This window comes from Rhineura floridana, chromosome 11 (genome assembly GCF_030035675.1).
Source record: "Rhineura floridana isolate rRhiFlo1 chromosome 11, rRhiFlo1.hap2, whole genome shotgun sequence".
NCBI classification, from domain to species: Eukaryota; Metazoa; Chordata; class Lepidosauria; order Squamata; family Rhineuridae; genus Rhineura; species Rhineura floridana.
In genome coordinates this window covers 51,510,091-51,532,078 of record NC_084490.1, presented here as the reverse complement: position 1 = coordinate 51,532,078, position 21,988 = coordinate 51,510,091, and the positions used below count along the sequence as shown (strand labels likewise).

The window sequence follows — 21,988 nt, the reverse complement described above, 5'->3', positions numbered from 1 at the left end:
CTACCCTCAATTCATCTACCCCTTTACCCTCGTGAGGTAAATTGAATGTTATGCACTTCTCCACCAGCTCCTCTCTTTTCATTTTTATGTGTTCAGCCATGGTGTTTGAGTTCACTCACTCTTTGCCACACACTCTTTGCCAGTCACTCTCACAAGAAATCTTGTTTTGTTATTTCTGTTTGCCACACCACTGTTCTGGATTCTCTGTTGTTCGTATCCCACCGCTACCACCACATGTGATGCATCCTTCCCTGGCTCTCCCTGTCAGGTTCCTACCTGCTCGTGGTTACTGCCTGTCTCTAGGCACCACCAGGGACTCCACCAGTCCGGACCGCACTCTCTTATGGTTTACCTATCCGCTCTAGCACAGATCTCAACAGATCCCCCTGCTAGGCAACCACCAGTAACGTCCCAATACTAGTATTCCCAGAGACTCTGAATACTGGTATTGTCATTCTCTTCACCGCTGCCACCATTTGTTACAGTTCCCCTTCAGCCTTGGTCATTACCTTACCCTCCCTTCTGGTCTGTGAAACCCCAGCCAAGGATCAGGCCTTTGGTAAACCAAATTAAGTATTTATTACAGATAACAAAGCTAACAAGATTAACAAGATTTCTTCTGAAGGCACATAAGCATATGGTTTTACTCAATACTAATCCGAACTCCACCTCCCTCCTGGCAAACAACTCTCTAAACCCCACCAAGCAACCCACTCAGTTCTCTTCTCCCCCCCCCGATTCCACTCTCACTCTTCCTTTTATACATTCAGCCATTTTAAACACTCAGCCAATCATCTCGCATTCTACTGCCCATTCACTCCCCCTCCTCTTTCACTCCACTTACCATGTATCTTCTAAAACAACAACACTTACCATATATACATTAATATAGGAACATCACAGCCTTCATGATGATTTGTGCTTGTGACGGTATGGGGGGGGGAAATTATATACAATCCTGCTTTTAATAATGTTTGCACCTGTAATAGTTTGGGGGCAGACATACTGCTTTGTTCCCAGTCAGTGCATGCCCCTTCTATGACGAGTTTCCACCGGGCCTTGAAGACCTGGCTCTTCAGGCAGGCTTTTGGGGTGGGCTAGATTTTATCTTCATTGTTTTTAGATTTTCAATGTCTAGGTATTTTATGCCTATGTTGTACGTCGCCCAGAGTGGCTGGACAGCCAGCCAGATGGGCGACTAATAAATTCTATAAAATAAATAAATAAATAAATAAATAAATGTCCCATAACTTGTTGAAATCGTGTAACTTTTTATACCACAAGTGTTCTGGTTTATTTTATTTTATTTTGTCACACTTTTGTTGTGCTATAGCACAAGAGTTCCCCTCAAGACAGCAGCGCTGCAGTAACACTGTGGAGGCATCACAGAACTACTAACAAAGCAGAAAGATGTGTGGATGCCAGTCCAGCATAAATCTACCACTAACGCACTATGATTGCATCAGTGACAGAATTCACCTGCGGGGAAAAAAACCCCACCAGTCTGGAGGGGCCCAAGATTTGTGGGGAGGATATACAATGTCAGCTTATTGAGCATTCATTCTGATTTGTTTGCAGGGAGTTTTTATGACATCATCACATCAAGCAATTGTTATGTCACACCTTCCGTTGCACTTTCTCAGCACTTTCGTCACTGCAACATGTGCTGCTTTTTATTTTGTCTTTTGGAAGCAAATTGTTGCACAAGAGCACCAAATCCACTTTAATTGTGCAACCCAAATTTGCTGGCATGCGACTGAATCCAACATTCAACACAACAGCTGTCTGGAAGCACCCAGAGTCTCCTGGTACCCCAGAACAGTGAACAACAAGACTTTTTAGATTAATTTAGAATCCTCATCTCAGTCCTTCAAAATGCTTGGGTTTTACTCAGAAATATTTTGTTGGGGGAGGGATCTGCTGCCTCACCTTCCCCAATGGTAGGGCTGGCCCTGACTCACAGGCAACCATCATCACACACATGCTTGGGACATGCTGTCTGTCTAGGAATTGCACACAAGCCCTTATAAGACCCTTAGGTCCAGCTGTCTCCAGGGATGTCAGAAGGGAAGAAATTTTGCCTCCATGTTCCTCCAGGCGGACAAGAAGAGGCATTATAACTGTACAAGGACCAGTTCAAGCCAGATAAAAGCATGTGGTGAGGAAGGCATGGAGCCAGGTCTGTGTGAGGGGTATGGCCTGAGGAGGAGGCGTGGCCTAGGGAGAGACCCAAAGGCCAAGCAGAGAAGCCTGGAGGGCTGCATTTAGCTTCCAGGCCGGTGGTTCCCAACCCCTGGTTTTCAGCCAATTGTGAAGTACATTTTCATGAAAATTAGTGTGCCTGTAGTTGTAATTCTTGATGCCTCGGCTAGTGATAAAGGACCAAACCTCATGCCATATCATGGGATATCTGTGATCCGCTCTCCCAACTTTTTTATTTTCAAATGTAAGAACAACTGTGGGTTAGGGATGATTTCAATCAGAAAAATTGCACGGGAGGAAAAATTTAAACACCAATGCTTCTCCCCCAGCACCGCTGGCCTGATATAAAAGCAGCCAGAAGGAAGGATTTCAAGTGGTGCTTTTGTTTGTTTTCTTTTGAAATGTTGGGAGTTCTGACCTTGGCTATTCTCCTTCATAACAAGTGAACTGGGCTATAAGTAATTAATGATTAATGCTGAAAGCTGCTGTTTGGAGATGGGCGGGATCCCTGTTCTGTGGTCTGGATTGTATGCAGGCTGATATGGGGAGGGGGGATGATTTGCAGCTGCTCCTGCTTCTTGAGCAGGAGGGGTTGCAATCTTTGTTCTTGTGCATGTATTGTGTAGGTGTTGTGCAGTTTTTGCCAGCAAGACTCTTACCCGATGAACGGCACTGACTCCCCCTCCATGCCTCCCTCCCAGCCTGCCCTAGTTCCTGACACTGATTTGGTTATCCTGGATGAACAACCTCAATAAAGTGTCCTTTCAATACAGTTATTAAAGGACTATCCGGTGCAAGATAAAGCATTCCTTTTCCTCGCCCCCAGCGTTGCCAGTACCCCCATCAAGCTCTTGGAAAGGTCTTCTCAATTACTCCACAAGCGGAAGGGTGTGCATCTGTGTGTGAGAGAAATAGCCCCAATTTATACAGATCCCGCAGGCAGTCTGTGATGGTATCGGCCCAAAGTACTTGACACTAATTGCATTCGGTCCATTAATATGTTTTGGTGCCTTCGGCAACCAGGGATATAAAACCACTCACCCAGGCCCAGTTGGGTGAGCTGGACACAGCAAGCGTCTGCCTAGCCATGAGTGCCATTGGAGTGGGAGCTGTGGCTGAGAGCTACCAGAAGTTCAACCCCAGGGCCTACTTGCAGAACAACTACATGCCACCTCGTGCCAACTTTACTAGTGAAGAGTTTGCTGTGCCCTGGAAACTCCGTTGCCTAGCAGATGCCTTTGCCACAGGTAAGTATAGACCTGTAACCTTTTCCTTTCAAAGCTGGAGACACCTGGGTTTTAAAGGCAAGTTTCCTTTGTCCTGTTTGAAGATCTTTCACCTCCGCCCTCCATTATTTTATCTTTTCCTTGACAGTGTTATTGCCCTCAATCAAAAGCATGCTTTCCAAGTGCTGAGCTTGCTAAATTTGAAACAAAGCACATTACAAAATAGCTTAGTTCCTTAGTAAACTTTAAAAAAAAAAGCTTTGCAAAACCTCAGCTAAGACCTTGCAGGACCTCAGCTTCTTTGGTACATTGATTGGGACACAGTTGACTAAACCCAAACTGCTTACCAGACAGGTGAGACCCCACAAGGGTAAAAAAAACCCTGCTAGCATTTAGTGCACATTTTCTTAATATACACAGCTTTGTATCCAATTTTGCATAATATACACATTTTTGCAAGCAATTTCCCTGAATATAATTAATTTTTCTATGTTATTTTCACTAATATATACATATTTATATACATTGGCCAGGATCCATAAATAGATTTGCTAGCACAAAGATTTCTGCTTGCACAACAGAACTTCCCCTCCCTGTCCTCTCCCTATGCGCCCATGCACCCTCACCAGAACTGCTCCAGAGGTCGGAGGAACCTTAGAACAGATTTAGGGGGACAGAGAGAAAGGAGAGGGAGGGGAAGTTCCTTTGTGCAGACAAAAGTCCTTGCGCTAGCAGATCAATTTAGCTGGATATGCCGCTCCTTTTCTCCTAATATACACAGTTTTGGTTGGAGAACTGCATTGCAAAATTCAAAGTGCGAGTTTGAAAGGACAGGTGCATTTCTGTTTGTGAAATTTTTCCGGAAGTGTGAATTAGGTAGCAAACCAAACTGAATTTCTCCCCTGTCCTTATTCCTAGTTACAGGACTCCTGCCAACTTACAGTCTTCTAGTAGGGAGACCACCAGCCAAATTCCAAGTCTCCTGCTTGGCAGCTTCAACCTGTCACCCCTCTTGATCTCCCAAACAGTCTAAGCAATGTGGTGGGAACTTATAGCTTTTGAATGTTAGCAGAAACCAGTGCAGTCCAGAAATCCAATTCAGAAATTTCTTTAACAGAAGTATTAAAAAGGGAGGGGGAGAAATAGTGAGTAGGCACAATGAAGAAGAAAATAAACCAGTATACCAGCCAATGTTAGCCTATCTAGACCTATACTAGACAAAATAATGCAGCAAAGACTGACTCCTGCAGTTGGTAGCCCCTGTCAAGAGATGGTTCAAAAGTGAGTGACAAAGTATGGGGAGGGACACACTGGCATGTTTTATCCTCTTTAATCAGGGTGATCATGATGGACAGCTAGATGGGCAATTGACCAATGAGAGGGGACCCTTGTAGGCAGGAGAAAGAGGTGATTAACTAACATCAGCCATCACTTCTACAAGGTGAGAAGTGGAACCTAGATGGCTGAGCTTGTCCTGTCAGACAGTGATGTGGAGTCAAAAAGATGCTTTGGTAGGTGACTTGCAGAGCATCGTCATACAGAGTCTGCCATTCCAGCTAACTTTATGGAAGACTCACCATAAGTCGGGATCAACTTGAAGGCAGTCCATTTCCATTTTTTAAAACATATCATAAGAGCGCTGATTCTTAACATTCAGCTAGCTTGCAAAGATGCAGAAAAAATGACCATCTTTTGACCTTTCCCCAATCCTTCCGGGATGCCTGAGGCCTTGATTGGCTGGGAGCTCATATTTAATTTTTCCTTGAATATTTGGCCTATAAGCTATAAGGTGACCAAATGCAATAAAGGATAAGGCTCTTGTACCTGTAATAGTTTTGTTGAGAAGGGAGAATTCTGACAGGTGCAGCTTTTCCTGGCTCTCTTGTATTACTATATGACAATTAATTAATTAATTAATAATTTAAAGCACACTCCCCCCCCCCCAATCCTGGGGATTGTAGCTTTGTGAGAAGTAGGTGTGGGTCTGTCAGTTTCGGTCTGTCAGTTTCGGTTCTCTCTCTTTCTCATTGTTCCAATCTTAAATTCAGTTATCCACATTTCTGTAGCAATTTTCAATTTTTTTAAACCCTCATGAAAATTCTTCAGCATAATTTCTCCCTGGTGAGGAATAAACTATAGTTCCCAGGAATTAATTTTTTTGGGGGGTGCTTTAAATGTATGGTGCATATGCAGCTAAAGAGCCTGGATCCTAAGTTTCTGCCCAGAGGTGACCTTACCCAGTAGACTTCCACCCTTCAGTTTAAGATAAGGCCATTTCTGGGCAGAAACCTAGGATCCAGGCTATTGAATTCCCTTTTGTGATTGTGTGAAATGACATAATTGGGAGATCTGCCAGGAGCACTCACACTCTTCTCCACCCCAAGGCTAGCCATTATGAACACAGATTTTTAAATAATGGTTTCCAATCCTCATGTTTTTTATTCTCTCTAACCTCCTTGCAGGGAAAATCTGTGGCCATACTCTTATTGATATTGGCACAGGCCCCACCATCTACCAGCTCCTCAGCGCCTGTGATTACTTTGAGGAGATTGTGGCCACTGACTACTTAGAAGTGAATCGGGCCGAGATACAGAGCTGGGTGCGCAGTGAAGATTCTGGTTGCTTTGACTGGTCCCCATACATCCAGCATACTTGTAGGATTGAGGGCAAAGGGTAAGAAAGAAAAGGGGGCTTCCCAAGGATTTGGCTTGAGGATATAACTAAATGCAGCCATAGTTACCTATATGATCTGCCCGCCTATTAGTGTGTGTGTGTATGTGTGTGTGTGTGTGGAGTCCTACTGGGCCACACCAGGGGGCAGAATACTGGAAGTTGTGCTAGCAGGCCCAGAAGACAATCTCATGAGTGTGCAGTGTATATTAATTAGTAGACAAAGGGCCCAGCACATGGATGGGGAACCTGTGGCCCTCCAGATCTTGTTTACAACTCCCATCTTCTCTGACATTTGCCCATGCTGCCTGGGGTTAATGGGAGTTTGACATCTGGAGGGCTATAGGCTCTGTATCGATGGTTTAGCCTTTGGAGTATATTAGTAGTACTCTTTGCAAGGCCAGCATGGTACCCTAGTTCATTCATTCCCTTTATTCCTTTGGGGCCACTTACTTGTAGGGCACAATCCTTGTAGCCTTAAAAGGGACACCAGATCTACCCCACTGACAGACCCCCACACCCCATAGTTTAGCAGGACCTTTACCTCCTCATCTGCCTAGGAATATCATATTGTCATGGTCTCTCTGGTAAGACCTGGCAACTATCTTCATACATATATGACCCAAGCACAATCCTCCCACCCTGCCCAGCTCAGTTCCCAGGCTTTTAGGTTCTCCACAGGGCTACTTTTGACATGCTGTCCTGCCCATAACTAGGGATGGGGGAGAAATTCAATTCAGTTCGTATTTAAAGCCGAATTTATCAAATTCACACTTTCCGTAACAATATGAGAACCAAAACACAGCCGTCCTTTGAAATTCGCACTTATTTTATGATGCGGTTCTTCAACCAAGCAGTGTTTACAAAGATGCATATATTAGGGGACAGTGTGCACAAAATGAATGTACTGATGAAAATAATATACAAAAAATGCATTACATTAGAATAAATTGCTTACAAAAATGTGTACGTTAGTCAAAACTGCATACAAAAATATATCTATTAGAAATTTGCATTAAAATGGCAAACAGTTTTCGTGAGGATTTAAAAAAAAAAGGCAAATTGCTGCAGAAATGTGGGAAACTGAATTTAAGATGAGACAAAAGAGAAAGGGAAAGAACCGAAACTGATAGATAATTCCATCCATACCATAACTGATCCCTCAGTGATGGTGCCATGCAAAAGGTCCCATGCTCAATCCCTGGTATCTCCAGGTAGGGCTAGAAGAGATCCCTGTCTGAAATCCTTGACATCCACTGTCGATCAGAGTAGCTAATAAATGGAACAATGGCCTGACTCGGTATAAAGCAGCTTCCTATCCTCCTCTGTCTCTGCTCAGTAGGCTTATCCGGCCCTTTGCTACCCACTTTGCCACCATCCGTCTGTCTTGAAGAGGGTGCCAGGCTGAGTGGGTGGAGCTGGTGGAAGACGCTGATTGGGGATGGGGACAGCAGAAGAAGAAGCCTTGGCTGGGGAGGCAGGGAGCAGTGTAACTTTTTCACCTGTGCTGGTGTAAAGGCTAACGCCATTCCTGACCCCGTCTCTTAATTTTTTACCTGGCTACTGTAGGGAACCTTGGAAGGAAAAAGAGCAAAAGCTGAAGAAGAAACTCAAAAAGGTCCTCCCCATTGATGTCCACCAACCCAACCCTCTGGGTTCTTCACTCAGCCAACCAGCCGATGCTTTGATCTCTGCTTTCTGCCTGGAGGCTGTGAGCCCCGACCGGCTGAGCTTTGATCGAGCCCTTTGGAACGTCACGACGCTTCTCAAGCCTGATGGCCATTTCCTCATGATCGGGGCTTTGGATGAGTCCTTCTATTTGGCTGGAGAAGCTAAGCTGTTGGTAGTACCCATGAGTGAGGTGGATGTCAAGGAATCCTTTGCCAAGAGTGGCTATCGCATCCACGACTTCCGCTCCTACATCATGCCGCCGAGTCTAAAGATTGGAGTAGATGACGTACAAGGAATTTTTTTCATCCATGCACAGAAGATAGCCTGATCCCATCTTTCCCAGCAGAAACATTCCCTTTGCTAAAGAAGTGTCATATTGTATTGTTTGCAGCTAGAAATCCACCTTGCATGTTGTCACTGGTGTCTTCTGCATTACTTCTGCAGTGCTCAGAGGTGTGCATTGTCTGGTTTTATTTAGTTATTTTGTTTATTTAAAGCCAAATTCACCACCAAGAAAAGCTTATTTCAATAACCTGAGCAAATTGCTTGCAACAGTTTATTTTGCTGCTGCTGCCCCTAAGAAGCAATGCATAGTTCCCACCACCCTGACCAGTAGAAGTTACTGGCCACTGTGGCCATAGTTCAAGTGGCAGAGCACACTGTTTCTATGTAGAAGGTCCCAGTTTCAATCACTGACATCTCCAGTTTAAGAAAGGATGTTTGGTAGCTTGGCTGGGGAAGATCTCCACCTGAGTCCCTGGAATACTGTTGTTTGCCAGAATAGAATGGATTGGGCTATTTCAGGAACAGGGAACTTGGACTCCAGTTCCCATCAGTCCCAGGCAGCATTGCCAGAAGTCAAGGATAATGGGAGCTGTAGTTCAACAATGTTTAGAGGGCCACAGGTTCCCTGTCCCTGGACAAGATGGACCAGTGGTCTGTGTATATTAGGCATTTCACATTTGTTGGAGTCTTAATGAACTCCTCAAAATCCCCTCTGGTTTCTGAAAATTCACCCGGCACTGCCCATATATTTCTCTGCAACCAGAATGGCCAGAACCTTGCAACTTTGTTTTGTTTTTAGAAAAATGGAAACAGAGTCAGTTAGGCTGTTGAACTCAACAACCCAACTTCTGGACTATTGGGATGTGCAAAATAAGCCTAGAATACCCAAAGACGGAACATTCAGTTGCTTGATAGAAATCAGAGGGAGGAGTGGGGAATGGTGCCCAACCTGTTGTCATGTGTGTCCCACTTACAAAAAACTCATGTTTTTGTTTATAGTTTATTTAGAATTGATGAAACAGGTAGTGATGCTCCTATGTAGCACATTGTGATTGAACATGAAGATGGCTGCCCCGGGAAATTATGTTCTAACCAGTTTTTATTAAGGAAGATAAGAATTTCCCCCTTGATAAAGAGCTCTTTGAAATGCTTTAGGAATCCTGCTTACCCCAAAGGATTTTTACACAAACTCCAAACCATTAGGAGAAAAGGTAGTACATGGGAAACTTGGAACCGTAGGATGTAACTGACAATCACTGAGACAAATCATCTCTTTCACACCAAGACAAGAAATAAAGGTTCAGGCTGCCTGCACCCTCTCAGATTTTGAACAGCTTTCATTTTTGAGCAATGTCAGCATGAGAGGATTGACATCTCAGTTGTACAGAGTCCTTTTGTCCTGTGACTCTGGCAATATACACAGCCTAACAGAGTGTTGGGAACGTGACATGAGGGATAATGCAGATGACTCTGATGGTGGTAAAACCTGGAGTAACATAGGATCATAGAATAGAATCATAGAATCATAGAGTTGGAAGGGGCGTTGTAGGTCATCGAGTCCAACCCCCTGCTCACAGCAGGAAATCCACAGCTAGAGCATCTCCCGCAGATAGCTGTCCAGCCTCTGCTTGAAGACATCCAGCGAAGGGGATCCCATCACCTCCCTAGGCAGTCGGTTCCATTGCTGAACTGCCCTTACTGTCAAGAAGTTCCTTCTAATGTCCAATCTGAATCTACGCTCCTGCAACTTAAAACCATTAGACCTCGTCCTACCCTCTGGGGCAGCAGAGAACAAATCTGTACCCTCCTCTATGTGACAGCCCTTCAGGTACTTAAAGAGTGTAACCATGTCACCCCTCAGCCTTCTCTTCACCAGACTGAACATGCCAAGTTCCTTCAATCTTTCCTCATAAGACTTGTTCTCCATACTGGCTATCATCCTCGTCGCCCTCTTCTGAACCCGCTCTAACTTGTCTATATCTTTCTTAAAATGAGGCGTCCAGAACTGAACGCAGTATTCCAGATGAGGCCTGACTCATGCAGAATATAGTGGGACTATTACTTCCCTCGACCTGGAAACTATAGCTCTGTTTATGCATCCCAATGAATGTAATCACCTACAATGAATGTAATCTCAGCACAATCAAAAGAAGCCAAGCTCAGGATAGTATTGGGGTGGCATTACATGCCTGTAAAATTAGCTCATATATTACAAACACCTTTCCCAGCATGTTGGTAATGTGGGCTACATAATGGAACATATTCCCACCCCTGGTGGGAATGTTCCAAGATAGCCTCCTTTTGGGGATTTGTTTACACTGAAATTAATAAAATAACAGCACAGGACTTGTTACCAGTGCACTTCCTGGCACTGTTAAGTATCTGGGACAACCAGAACAAAAGTGGGAAACGTACAAATTTAGATGTTTTTAATAGTTGCAAGTCTGTTCATCTGTAGGCACTGGAAATATTTGGAGGGCCTCTTTAGAGGAGCGGTATTAAAAGGTAGGGTTTCCGGTGGTCTCTGAGAAATTGACCACTGAAGTGCAACTATTTAGGGGACATGTCAAAAGAGACAAAATTTTATACCATTTGGTTTGATTTTATTGAATATATAGCAAAATCAGAGGATCCCAACAAAATACCAGCACAGTATGCACTTATATGGAGCCAGTACATCTTCAGAGTCCAGATACACACAAAGGACACAGTCAGTGAGTCATGATTTATCAGGCATTTCTGTGAAGCAGCAGATAAATAATTCTGTGGATTTTTTATTTAATTAATATACGTGGTTATGATTAATGTATGCATTATGAAAAGTGGTCCTGGAAAAAAATATCTAATTGTCTGTAATCATACCTAATTTGTTTTCTTCAATAATAAAAAAAATAGGAAAAAAAGGAGTCCTCCTTATCTGTGCAGCTGCCTTTGTGCTTGGTGTCTTTTTTTTGATACCTGTAATTGATCGATTGATCTTCTCTCTCTCTCTCTCTCTCTCTCTCTCTCTCTCTGTGTGTGTGTGTGTGCGTCTTCCAGATGAGTGTTTATTGTGGGATCAGCTTTGCTCATGCATGCACATTTTTGCAGTGTCCACATGCATCATTGCCATCAAAATGCCAGCCTGCATTTTCCTCCTGCTTAATTTAATTTACCCTTTCCATGGAATATCTGATGTTAAAAATCTGTTGCCAATGTCCCATTTGCAAGGTCTGAATGACCCGTTTGCAATATTAAACTCCCATCTGGAAGCACCTTGCGTTTATTTGTATACATTGTTACAACATCAACTAGGATAATGGTTTTCAAAATTTTGACCGTCATTTTCATCACCTTTGATTCAACTGCCAAGGTATCTGAGCACATTGCAGAAGATTCTGGGGCATGGTTTACAGTGGGCACTCATCTTCATGTGGAGCATGGCCAGAGCTGTTGGGCATCATCACCAATGCCCTACAAGAACAGAGAGAGCAACCTAGCACAGATCCACACACTTGCCTGCATTGCCTGTTCATTGCAGGAGAAAATGAGTACAGCTGGAATGCAGGACAAGCCGTCTTTCAGGTAAGTTTTGCAGCCATTATTTTCTCTATTTCCAGTGTTCAGGCATGATCTCTTATAGGTAAAAAATCCCACTCATGCACAAGGGTGAGGTACCAGAAGGCTAAAGGGAACCCTAAGCTGTAGAGAGAAGCACCCAAAAATAAATTCCTAAGGGGGGGAGGGAAACTCTTAAAGTTAGCATAATGAAGACTGGGCATACTCAGTGGAATGCTGACTGACTATAGGCGGGAGGGGGAACAGAAAACAGTGGGGAGGAGGAATGGAATGAAGTATACTGGCCAAGGGCATAGCTGGCTGGTTGTAATCCTAAACAGGAGCACTTCATGCTGCAACATTTTGTTGCAGGCCCAACTGGTTGATCTTCTAATGGAGGGACTTGAAGCCTGAAGCCAAGGAACCTTCAAGGAACCTGTGCTCTCATGAGCACAGCTTAACAGCCGCTCCCTCCTTTGAAGGACCATTGGCAAGAAGGGTGTTTCCCCACTCTCTGGCACTAGCTGGTGTTATGTTGATCAAAGTGCTATGGATGAAGGGAAAAGGTGATGGCCATGATATAATCACAGGGGGAGACCAAGGCAGTGCCCTCACACAACCTTTGAAGTATGTAGCAGGGGTAGGGGAATATCCTCACTTTACTCAAATAACTTAACTGTTATGTATGCAAGGCAGAGCTTGGAAGTAATTAATTAGGAAAAAAAGAATTACTTGTAATTTATAATGAGTGGGTAATTTCTGTACATTTTGATTGTATTGGAATGAGGAGTACTTTTATTACTTTTGAGGTGTAATTGTAGTGTTTCCAGCATTACTTTTGGGCATTACTGGGAGGGGGAGCAGGGGAAGTCTTCTGCTCCTCTGATTTGTGGATGAAAATCATGTGCCTAAAACTGGGCTTCTGCACAGCATTGCTCTTCCCTCTTGCTTTGTGCGTGTTTAGGAGGTGATGAGGGAGGAGGTGGAGAGCAAGATGGGGGTGGAATGCAGAGGGAAAATTGTTTAGAAAATGGATAGTGGTGGAGAAGAATGGGGTGGAGGGAGAAATGAGCCGGGATGGGCAAGGATGTAGATGAAGGAGGCAGCAGGGAAATGAAGATAAAGAACTGCGGTGAGAGATGACGTGTGTGTGTGTGTGTGTGTGAGTGAGTGAGTGTGAGTGTGAGTGTGAGTGTGTGAGTGAGTGAGTGAGTGAATACTGTGTTTGCACTTGGTACATGAAGCAGCCTGCTCCACCCTCCCCAGCTACTTTGCTGCATTTGCAGTGTTTTAACTTTTTGCATCCCAGAGGAAAATGTTTGCTTGCACAGGTGTGACTTAGTTGGTGGCAGGGCAGGGTCCAGAAGGTGGCTGAGTGAGAGAGACAACACTTGCTAGCTGAGAAAGCATGTGTATGGCAGGGAGTTGCACTTGGTTTGGCGCACAAAGTTCTGAGTGGTGGCCTATGCCTCCTTCTCCACCTTCCATACCAGCAGAGAGAGACCACCACTGCTATCTCATGGATTAAAAAATGTATTCTACTACCCTCTGTGTGTGTGTGTGTGTTTAGTGTTCTTTTAGGCTACCTAGGTATGCATCAGCCACGGCCAGCACCTTGTAGGCACTCTAGTTTTTTTTAAGTAACTTAACTGTAATTGTAGTGATTACTTTTACACTACAGTAATCAATTTCTTTCAGAACAATTGTAATTGTAATGGTAATGTATTCCTTTTTGGGGCCATGTAACAGAAATTGTAATTTATTCCTTTTTAATCTTCCAAGCGCTGATGCAAGGGAGCCTCCTCTCTCTGGGATGGAGCTGAGAGGTCAACATATAACATATTACATACAACATATTATACATACACACATTTAGCATGAAGGTGGTGGTGATGCTGCTGCTGCAGCTGTTTGGGCGGCTGTGGTACAGCCGCCCTTGTTTCCATGAAAACACATGCAGTCCACACAGAATTCTTAATCACTTATCACTACCCATAGGCTCAGTGAGGGGCTTTATGCATCCCAGTCCTTCCAAAACACAGCTCCCTCCCCTCCATAATTTACTCTGTGGATGTTCCTACCTGGGCATGGCTCCATGCCAGTTTACAGCACACACCTTGTGTTATGACACTTGGACCCCATTCTTCCTCCAAGGAGGAGGATCTCCAGGCAGCTTACAGAGCTAGGCTGTATTATTTCATTATATTACAATTTGCATCCCATAGAATTCATGGTGAAATACAATACATAAAATAAAAGAAGCAATAAAATACAATTAAAAATCAGTATGAATATTTAATGTGGCCATACTGCAGACCATCTGAATGAAGCTCACAGACCACTGTTTGGAAACCTCTGCTCTACAGAAAAGACAGGCAAGGGCCTACTGGAGATAGTGTTGCTGTGTCAGTCAAAAAAGACAGTGTCCAAGCTAAAGATTACCAATAAAAATGTGAAAAAGGTGAGTTCCATGTTGAGGATTGTTAGGAAACAAAACTGCCAATATCATAATGTCTCCATACAAATCTATGGTGTGACCACACCTGGAATACTGTGTAAAGTTCTGGTTGTCACACCTCAAAAAGGTAGACTGCAGAGATGGGCGGTTCAGAAGAGGGCAACCAAAATGATCAAGGCATTGGAGCAACTGCCCCATGAGAAAAAGGTATAGCACTTTGAGATTTTTAGTTTAGTTTAGACTAGGGTTAGAATCCGCTTGCTGGTCCCAATCTGATCACATTCTGTTGAACTGGAAGGCAGCTGTCTGTCTTTGTTTCTGCTAACTTCTGCTTTTATCTGGTTTGATTAAGTGTGTAGGAACAAGGTGGAAGGACATTTAAAGGGTTAATACTAGAGATTAAAAGGCAAACCTAGAGAGTCTCACTGATATTAAGGAGATTTTCAAGGCTTGCCTTTTAATCTCTAGGACTAACCCTTTATATGCTGTACTTCCAGACAGGTTGATGATTTACTGTTATTTCTAACAATCCCAACCTGAGAGACAGTTCCCTCATGCACTAGTAGTGACCCTATTTAAGTTGTCTCAGGGGGCATGTCAGTTGCTGCAACAACATATTGGTCTGATATCTGCTTCCTGAAACACATCACCCCGGTTCTTTATCATCTGTGATGGCTTCCAGATCTTTTCTAAGTGCCATTCAAAGTGCTAGTGTCATTTCCAAGTGCTATTCAAAGTGCTGGAATCCATAGAGAAAGCCAGGCTTTTTAATGTAGCTGTGATGGCGCAACAACAGGATGTCACATTCCCACCCCCCACAAACAAAACAAGGACATGGAGATGGAAGCAAGCCTATCTGGACACTGGGGGAAGACACTGCTACCAAGGAATCTGTTACAGCCTTCCTTGAAGGATATGGACTGTTATACAATGATGGGACTCTACTGTATATTTGTTCTCTCTCTCTCTCTCTCCCTCCCTCTCCCTCTCTCTCTCTCTCTCTCTCTCTCTCCATATATATATTTGTTTTCTCTAGATTTTGTAGACTAGATTGATTTGAGATTCCAGCCTGTTTTATGATATTTTGTGGTATTATTTATTGATACTGTTGTAATTTTATTATTATTATTGTTATGTTCTGAATTGTTTTTATCATATTATTTTGTTCTTGCTATGGAAGCTGCTTTGAGGTCGCCTGGTGATGAAAAGCGGCATACAAATATACTAAATCAATCAATCAATAAAATAAACATATTCGCTTGAGTAGCCATGCCTAGTAATCTTCTGTATTGTTGCAGAGATCCATGTTATCTGTAAGCTGATCTATGAAACACTTTGGTGTTATGTTTCGCATTAAACACAACAGGAAAAAGCACACCAGTGGTTTTGAGTCTGATTCCAATGGGGTAGGCCAGGACAGGGAGTCTTGTCACATATGCCAGCAGCAAACAGAGGCTCCTGGCTGCCTACGTTATTTCACCCTTGTTTTTTGCTGGTAGTATCAGCTCAGGTCCTGTGGGAGGAAACAGCACCTCAGGATCAGGGGACTGATCTGGATCAAAGAGGCAAACCGCAGTTACCCATCATGGAATTTGTTGCACTTTGTTGTCTTTAATAACGCTTCTAAAAGGAACATGTCCTCCCAGGTGATCCAAGGTCTGCATTGGAGGCTCTCCTCTGGCTGCTCTGCTGAGTGGGCTTTTGCAATGCTGACTCCTTGTCTGTCACCAAAAGTGTGGAATAATGCTATTCTGTCAGATGATCCCTTTAGAGTGACTGTCTGTAGCTTCCCACTTGCCTGTTTTCCTGAGGCATCCTTTTTGCATGGCACCCTGAGTGATAATGTTCCATATCTGAAACAGTGGTTGCAAGTGCTACCTCCTTTGGCCTGTTGGTAAGACCTGCAGCCAGGGCTGGCAGCAGAGGGCAGCCAGGTCGGGCCCTGGCTGAGGGTCCCTGTGGCCCAGAGGGGCCCCTGAAGGGCCCCTCCTTAGAATGGGAGGGTAGCTCTTCCATTCCACAATCCACGGCAGTGTCAGCTTCTGATACTGTTGTGGATCATGGAGAGGGAACTCCCAGGCACCCTAGCAATACAGTCAGTGCAGGCTTCAATAAGCCCACCTGCATGCCCCACCTACCTCTCCTGTTCCTGTGAATGACGTGCACATTGTGTGTGCATGCCTGCCATCAACCAAGATGGCGGCAGAAGCTTCCATAAGGAGCTGACACCACCCCCACCATCTTGGTTGATGGTAGGCATGCACACGCAATGTGCACATCATTCACAGGGGCAGGAGAGGTAGGCGAGACACACGAGTGGGCTTACTAGCCCTGCACCACCTGTATTGGGTGAGTTGGGCTATGGTGCCAGGGGGCCGGGCCAGGCTGGTGCCCAAGGGCCCACTCATGCCTGGCACCGGCCCTGCCTGCAGCCCCTCCTTTGGTACTTTGTCAGCGTCTCCTCTTTTTTCATAATTAGCACTTTGGTTTGCATTCTGTAAATCTTGAAGATTAATATCAGCTTTTATATTTTTAATTTCTTCAAGGATGTCTTTCAGTTCCTCTACCTCATTCAGCAAGGAATTTCCCTTCATTTTGGTTGAAGGTGCTAGTTCCCTTTCAGGGTCAGGCTCTACATCTGTTGCATTGTGATTTCCCCTGCTTTGGCATGCATCTTAATTGCCCATTTCTGTGGTTTCTCTCTTCACTGAGAACCGTGTTCAAATTTTCAAGACATCATCTGTGACTTGCTTAACATTTCAATACAGCTGCAGTCTGATCCGGATATTATCACTCTGTAGTCCAGTAAGAACAGAACGAAGCAGCATGTTTTGTATGAAGGTGGGATCATACTTTAGGTCAGAGTCTGACTCATCCCTGTAGCCAGCCTTGCTTGTCAGGTGGGGCAGCCACATTTCTAGGTGGGGCATTTTGCAGGGTCAGGCACATATTGCCAGCCAATCTCCCACCCCCTCATTGGTGGAGAGGATGTGAGGGCCACGCCAGGGGAAGGGAAAGGCAGTGACCTCCCCCCTCACTCCACCTCCATACACAGTGTGTGTTAACTTCCATAATGAGCTATGTAAAGGTCAAGTTAACAGAAAATTTAGTCTAAACAAATGATGGTAAAGATACAAAGAATGAGGGGATACCAAAAGGTGTACAACAAATCAAATAGTTTATGCTGTAACTAAGAAGTTAAAAACTTGTGTGGAGCATAGAATACTCTAACCATTCATATTTTTGGAGCCATCTTTGTTGAAAATTATTATTTTGTTGGCCCTCACTATTCTTTGGGTATGAATGAAGTTTAATCTATTTAATTGTCTCACCCTTTTTTGAGAGATCCCCAGGAATACTAGACTCCAAAACTTGAATTTGCCTATAACTACAGTCCTCTTTCACCTGTGGTCTGTCCCTGTGTTCTGATTCTTCATGAACTGAACTACTTTGGTAATGTGACAGGGAGCTCCTGAACTTGGCTTTGATGCTGGATGAGGTATCTCAGTTTTAGATTCCACCTGAAAAACAAACTTGTCCATACTACAACTTTAGGGAAGGGCAGAGAGAAAATAAATACTTTAGGTTGTGTTTGTTAACTTCTGCTTGAGGGATAGAGGGGAAAGTGCGAGATGTATTATTGATTGATTGATTGATTGATTGATTGATTGATATCCCACCCTTCCTCCTAGCAAGAGCCCAGGGCGGCAAACAGAAACGCTAAAAACACTTTAAAACATCATAAAAACAGACCTTAAAATACATTAAAACAAAACAATGTTAGAAACTTTTTTAAAGGGTTAAAATGATCGGATGGTGGATATATACCCTGTCCTGGACGGGGTTACACTCCCCCTAAAGGACCGGGTTCGTAGTCTGGGAGTCTTTTTAGACTCTGCCCTCTCACTTGAGGCTCAAGTAGCCTCGGTGGTTAGGAATGCGTTTTACCAACTTCGGTTGGTAGCCCAGCTACGTCCCTATTTGAGTAAAGAGGACCTTACATCAGTGGTACATGCTCTGGTAACCTCACGTTTGGATTACTGTAATGCGCTTTACGTAGGGCTACCTTTGAAGACAGTTCGGAAGCTACAACTAGTGCAAAATGCGGCGGCCAGATTGCTGACAAGGACCAAGCGGTCCGAGCATATAACACCTGTTCTGGCCAGCTTGCACTGGTTGCCAATATGTTTCCGGGCTAGATTCAAAGTGTTGGTATTAACCTATAAAGCCTTATACGGTGCGGGACCACGATACCTTGCGGAACGCCTCTTCCGATATGAACCGGCCCGTGCACTACGTTCTGCTATGAAGGCCCTCCTCCGGGTTCCAACTCACAGGGAGGCCCGGAGGGTGATGACAAGATCTAGGGCCTTCTCAGTGGTGGCCCCCGAACTATGGAACAGTCTCCCTGAGGAAGTACGCCTGGCGCCGACTCTGCTTTCCTTCCGGCGCCAGGTCAAAACCTTCCTATTCTCTGAAGCATTTTAAGTTACATTGATCTAATTTTAATAATGTTTATTGTATTGTTGATTGTATTTTAATATTATTTTGTTATTCATTGTATTTTTATACTATTTTATGTTCACCGCCCAGAGAGCTATCGCTAGTCGGGCGGTATATAAATTTAATAAATAATAATAATAATAATAAATAAATAAAAAGGGTTAAAAAGGGAGATTCTGCTCCCTTGCTCCGTTGTGCCCCCTAGGCTCCTGGTTAAGCTCAGGATTGGACACTCAGTGCCTTTTCCCTCCATTTTGATTGTTCTGGCAGATATCTTCTCAGTCTCAGTTTTCCAGGCACTGACTGCCCTTTCCTGACATAATTGCCCCCCTCACTGCCAATCCCTGATTGCTGTGAATAAATATCCTCCACCGCTACCACCTGCTGAAAACCAGAGCTTGGAAAAGTTACTTTTTTGAACTACAACTCCCACCAGCCCCAGCCAGCATGGCCACTGGATTGGGCTGACGGGAGTTGTATTTCGAAAAAGTAACTTTTCCAAGCTCTGCTGAAAACACAATATACCTCAAATTGAAGATGGCTTCAAGTGCCATTGCAAGGATCTTCCTGAGCTCTGCAAAACTGGCCTGATTTCCCATAACGTCCTGAGAGTACGGATGGTGGAAAAATTCAATTCAGTTTGAATTTAAAGCCATTTCAGCCTCTGGTCCCAACCACCACAATTTTCCTCCAAAGAAAAGGAAAGCATTTACAGCATTTACAGACAGCAGAATCTTTTTAAGATAACCCTGTCCTCCGTAGAGAGAGAGGAAACCCCCTAGGTGTATCCTGCAAACATCAAGGTGTAAGAGAAGATGAAACTTGATTGGAGCCAGAGTGACTGACAGGCAGGGGAAGAGTATCTGTTGAGAACGACAGTTGGAGAGATGAAAAATGGAAGGGGTAGAGAGAATGAGACAGGAGGGAGAATGGAAACGCAGGGGGGGGGAAGTCTGGAGGATTTCTTCAGAAGGGAAGTCAGCTAGCTTAAGTTAGGATATAAGAACACTTATTTTACTATTCTGTATGAAAGAACTACATGTTCCATCTATTATTTTGTGGAAATAAATACATGTTTGATACTGTTTGAGCTATCTGGGCCCTGGTTATAAGGGAAATATATCTCACTCCATGTGTCTTCTGGTGACAAACCCAAATGAGACTATAGGGGGAGAGTTCTCCTGGTCTCTGTAGTTCAGGAGATGTGGACCGTGAAGGGAAGCCTGGACTCAGCCGAGCAGTGGAGCGACTGGCCCAGCGACCTCCAAGGGACCAAGGACACATGGGGGACCCTGGGTCGTCATCCCAAAATATAAATGAAAGGCAAAAGAAATCCTACCTACATTTTTAACATTATGAAGGTTGTCTCTGGAAATATACATTCTTTCAAAAAACAAACCAACCCCCAACCCCTCTGCTCTCTACCAGAGCTTGGAAAAGTTACTTTTTTTGAACTACAACTCCCATCAGCCCAATCCAGTAGCCATGCTGGCTGGGGCTGATGGGAGTTGTAGTTCAAAAAAGTAACTTTTCCAAGCTCTGCTCTCTACCTACCTAATACCCACACTCACACACTCTAACTCTGCTAACTCCTAGACTGGATACCTCTCTATTGGTGACCTTTAAGCTAGCAGCAAGTAATGTTATAAAGAGGGGGTTACTGTTACCTTGACCTTAGCCATTGCTCTTCCTCAGTCTTGATATTTCTTCCGAACTTGGAGGCACCTGGTGTTCTATCTGTTAGCTTGCTGAAACATCTTTCATTTTCATATTTATTTTTTTCCTCATAAATTAGATTCTTCTTTGTTCAGCAACATTTCTAAAGGGAGACCATCCTAGCCTCTTTTAAATACATTAGAACACTCTTACCTCCCAAGTTTAAGCACGTCTATAGCACAATATTAGACTATCTGCTTTGCATGCAGAAGGTCCTGGGTTCAATTCCCAGAATCTCCAGGTAGGGATGGGAAATACCTCTGTCTGAAATCCTGGGGAGCCGCTGCCACTCGGTATACATCAGGTGTAAGGAAACTTTGACTCTCGATGCTGCTGAACTACAGCTCCCATTAGCTCCAGCCAGCATGGCCAATGATCAGGGATGATGGGAGTTGTAGTTCAGCAACATTTGGAGGGTGAAAGGTTCCCCACACCTGGTATAGATAATACTGAGCTAGATGGATGAATGGTTTATCTGAGTATAAACGAACAATAAACAAACATGCTTAATAAAATTGCTTTTGTTTGCAAAATGTAGCTTTGCTCAGCCTTGAAAATGAGTTGTTGCTGTTGCTATTAGCAATAATAACAATAACGATTAGATTTATTAGTCGCTTGATACCCAAAGGTCCCTTAGCAGCTTACACAATGTTAAAACAAAAACAAATAAAACACACTATCAAAACATAACAATCAACAACAACAAAACAATAGCAATAGCACCCCCATGCAGCCACAAGAAGGTTTGGCAGCATATTAAAAAACCCCAAAAGAGCTATCAGCCACATGGGTAGGAACATAGGAAGCTACCTCATACCAGGTCAAACCATCCAGCTCACTAACAAGTCCATCTAGCCCAATATCATCTGTTTTGACTGGCAGCTGCACTCTTTCTATCTTTCCCATCAAGTGCTTCCAATGTGAGTGAACTTGGCACTTTCTGCAGGCAAAGCATGTGCTCTGATCTGCCCCTCCACTGAGGATCCAGTAGTGCACCTGCCCTACCTATCCTAAAGGGTATGTGCAAAGCAGACCTTAGATGCCTTCTTGACCTTCAGGAGAAGCGCAATGGCCTTTGGCAACAAGCTCTGACCAATCACCTTCATCCATCCACTTTCCAAGCTCCCAGCCACAAAGGACTGGCAAAGCTTCTGGAATGTACAGTTCTTTGAAAGCAGGGGGTGGATTACTGTTAATCCAGTACACACATCTAGCTAGAAGGTGGATACAATGCAATATAAAGCACGCAAAAAACTATAGCTGGTCAATAGATACTGGAGCTGGCAACTGGCACCTGGGTGGAGAAGAGGGCAGAAAGCAGACTGGTCCCCCTCCAGTATGTACTGCTTTGGGGGAGATCTGGCTGCTAATTGTTAATTCTCCAGTTCAGTCAGTTCCCTTGCCTCATAACGGTGCTCTAAAGTGGTAGGCCTGTTCCCAGCATTTCCTCTTCTTATCAGGCAGGGCTGAATCTAAAAGTTAGTCAAGACAGTAAGAAACCAACAAGAACAGCATTTCTTCTCTTCCCTGATATGTGTGGCTCTACTTTTAAAAACTTTTGCACTTCTGGTATCTTACTATATAATATTTGTCTAAGGCTGTCGTCACATGGCAGATAAGCAAACAGGGAAAAGAAGTGGGAGAGTGTGCCAGTAAGGCTGGAGGGCCATGATGGGCAACAGACGGGCAGGTGAGCAAAGTGGTGGCAGGTGGGCACCCC

The 21,988-nt window shown here is 44.1% G+C and overlaps 1 protein-coding gene across 1 annotated transcript; it reads left to right on the top strand.

The window, feature by feature from the left end:
* The first annotated feature begins 2,758 nt into the window (after positions 1-2,758).
* On the top strand, positions 2,759-10,882 carry PNMT (phenylethanolamine N-methyltransferase). Its single transcript, XM_061588952.1, has 3 exons — positions 2,759-3,449; positions 5,891-6,101; positions 7,668-10,882. Exons 1-3 carry the CDS (start codon positions 3,290-3,292, stop codon positions 8,095-8,097), a joined length of 801 nt encoding a protein of 266 aa, XP_061444936.1. The 5' UTR covers positions 2,759-3,289; the 3' UTR covers positions 8,098-10,882.
* Positions 10,883-21,988: the final 11,106 nt, after the last annotated feature.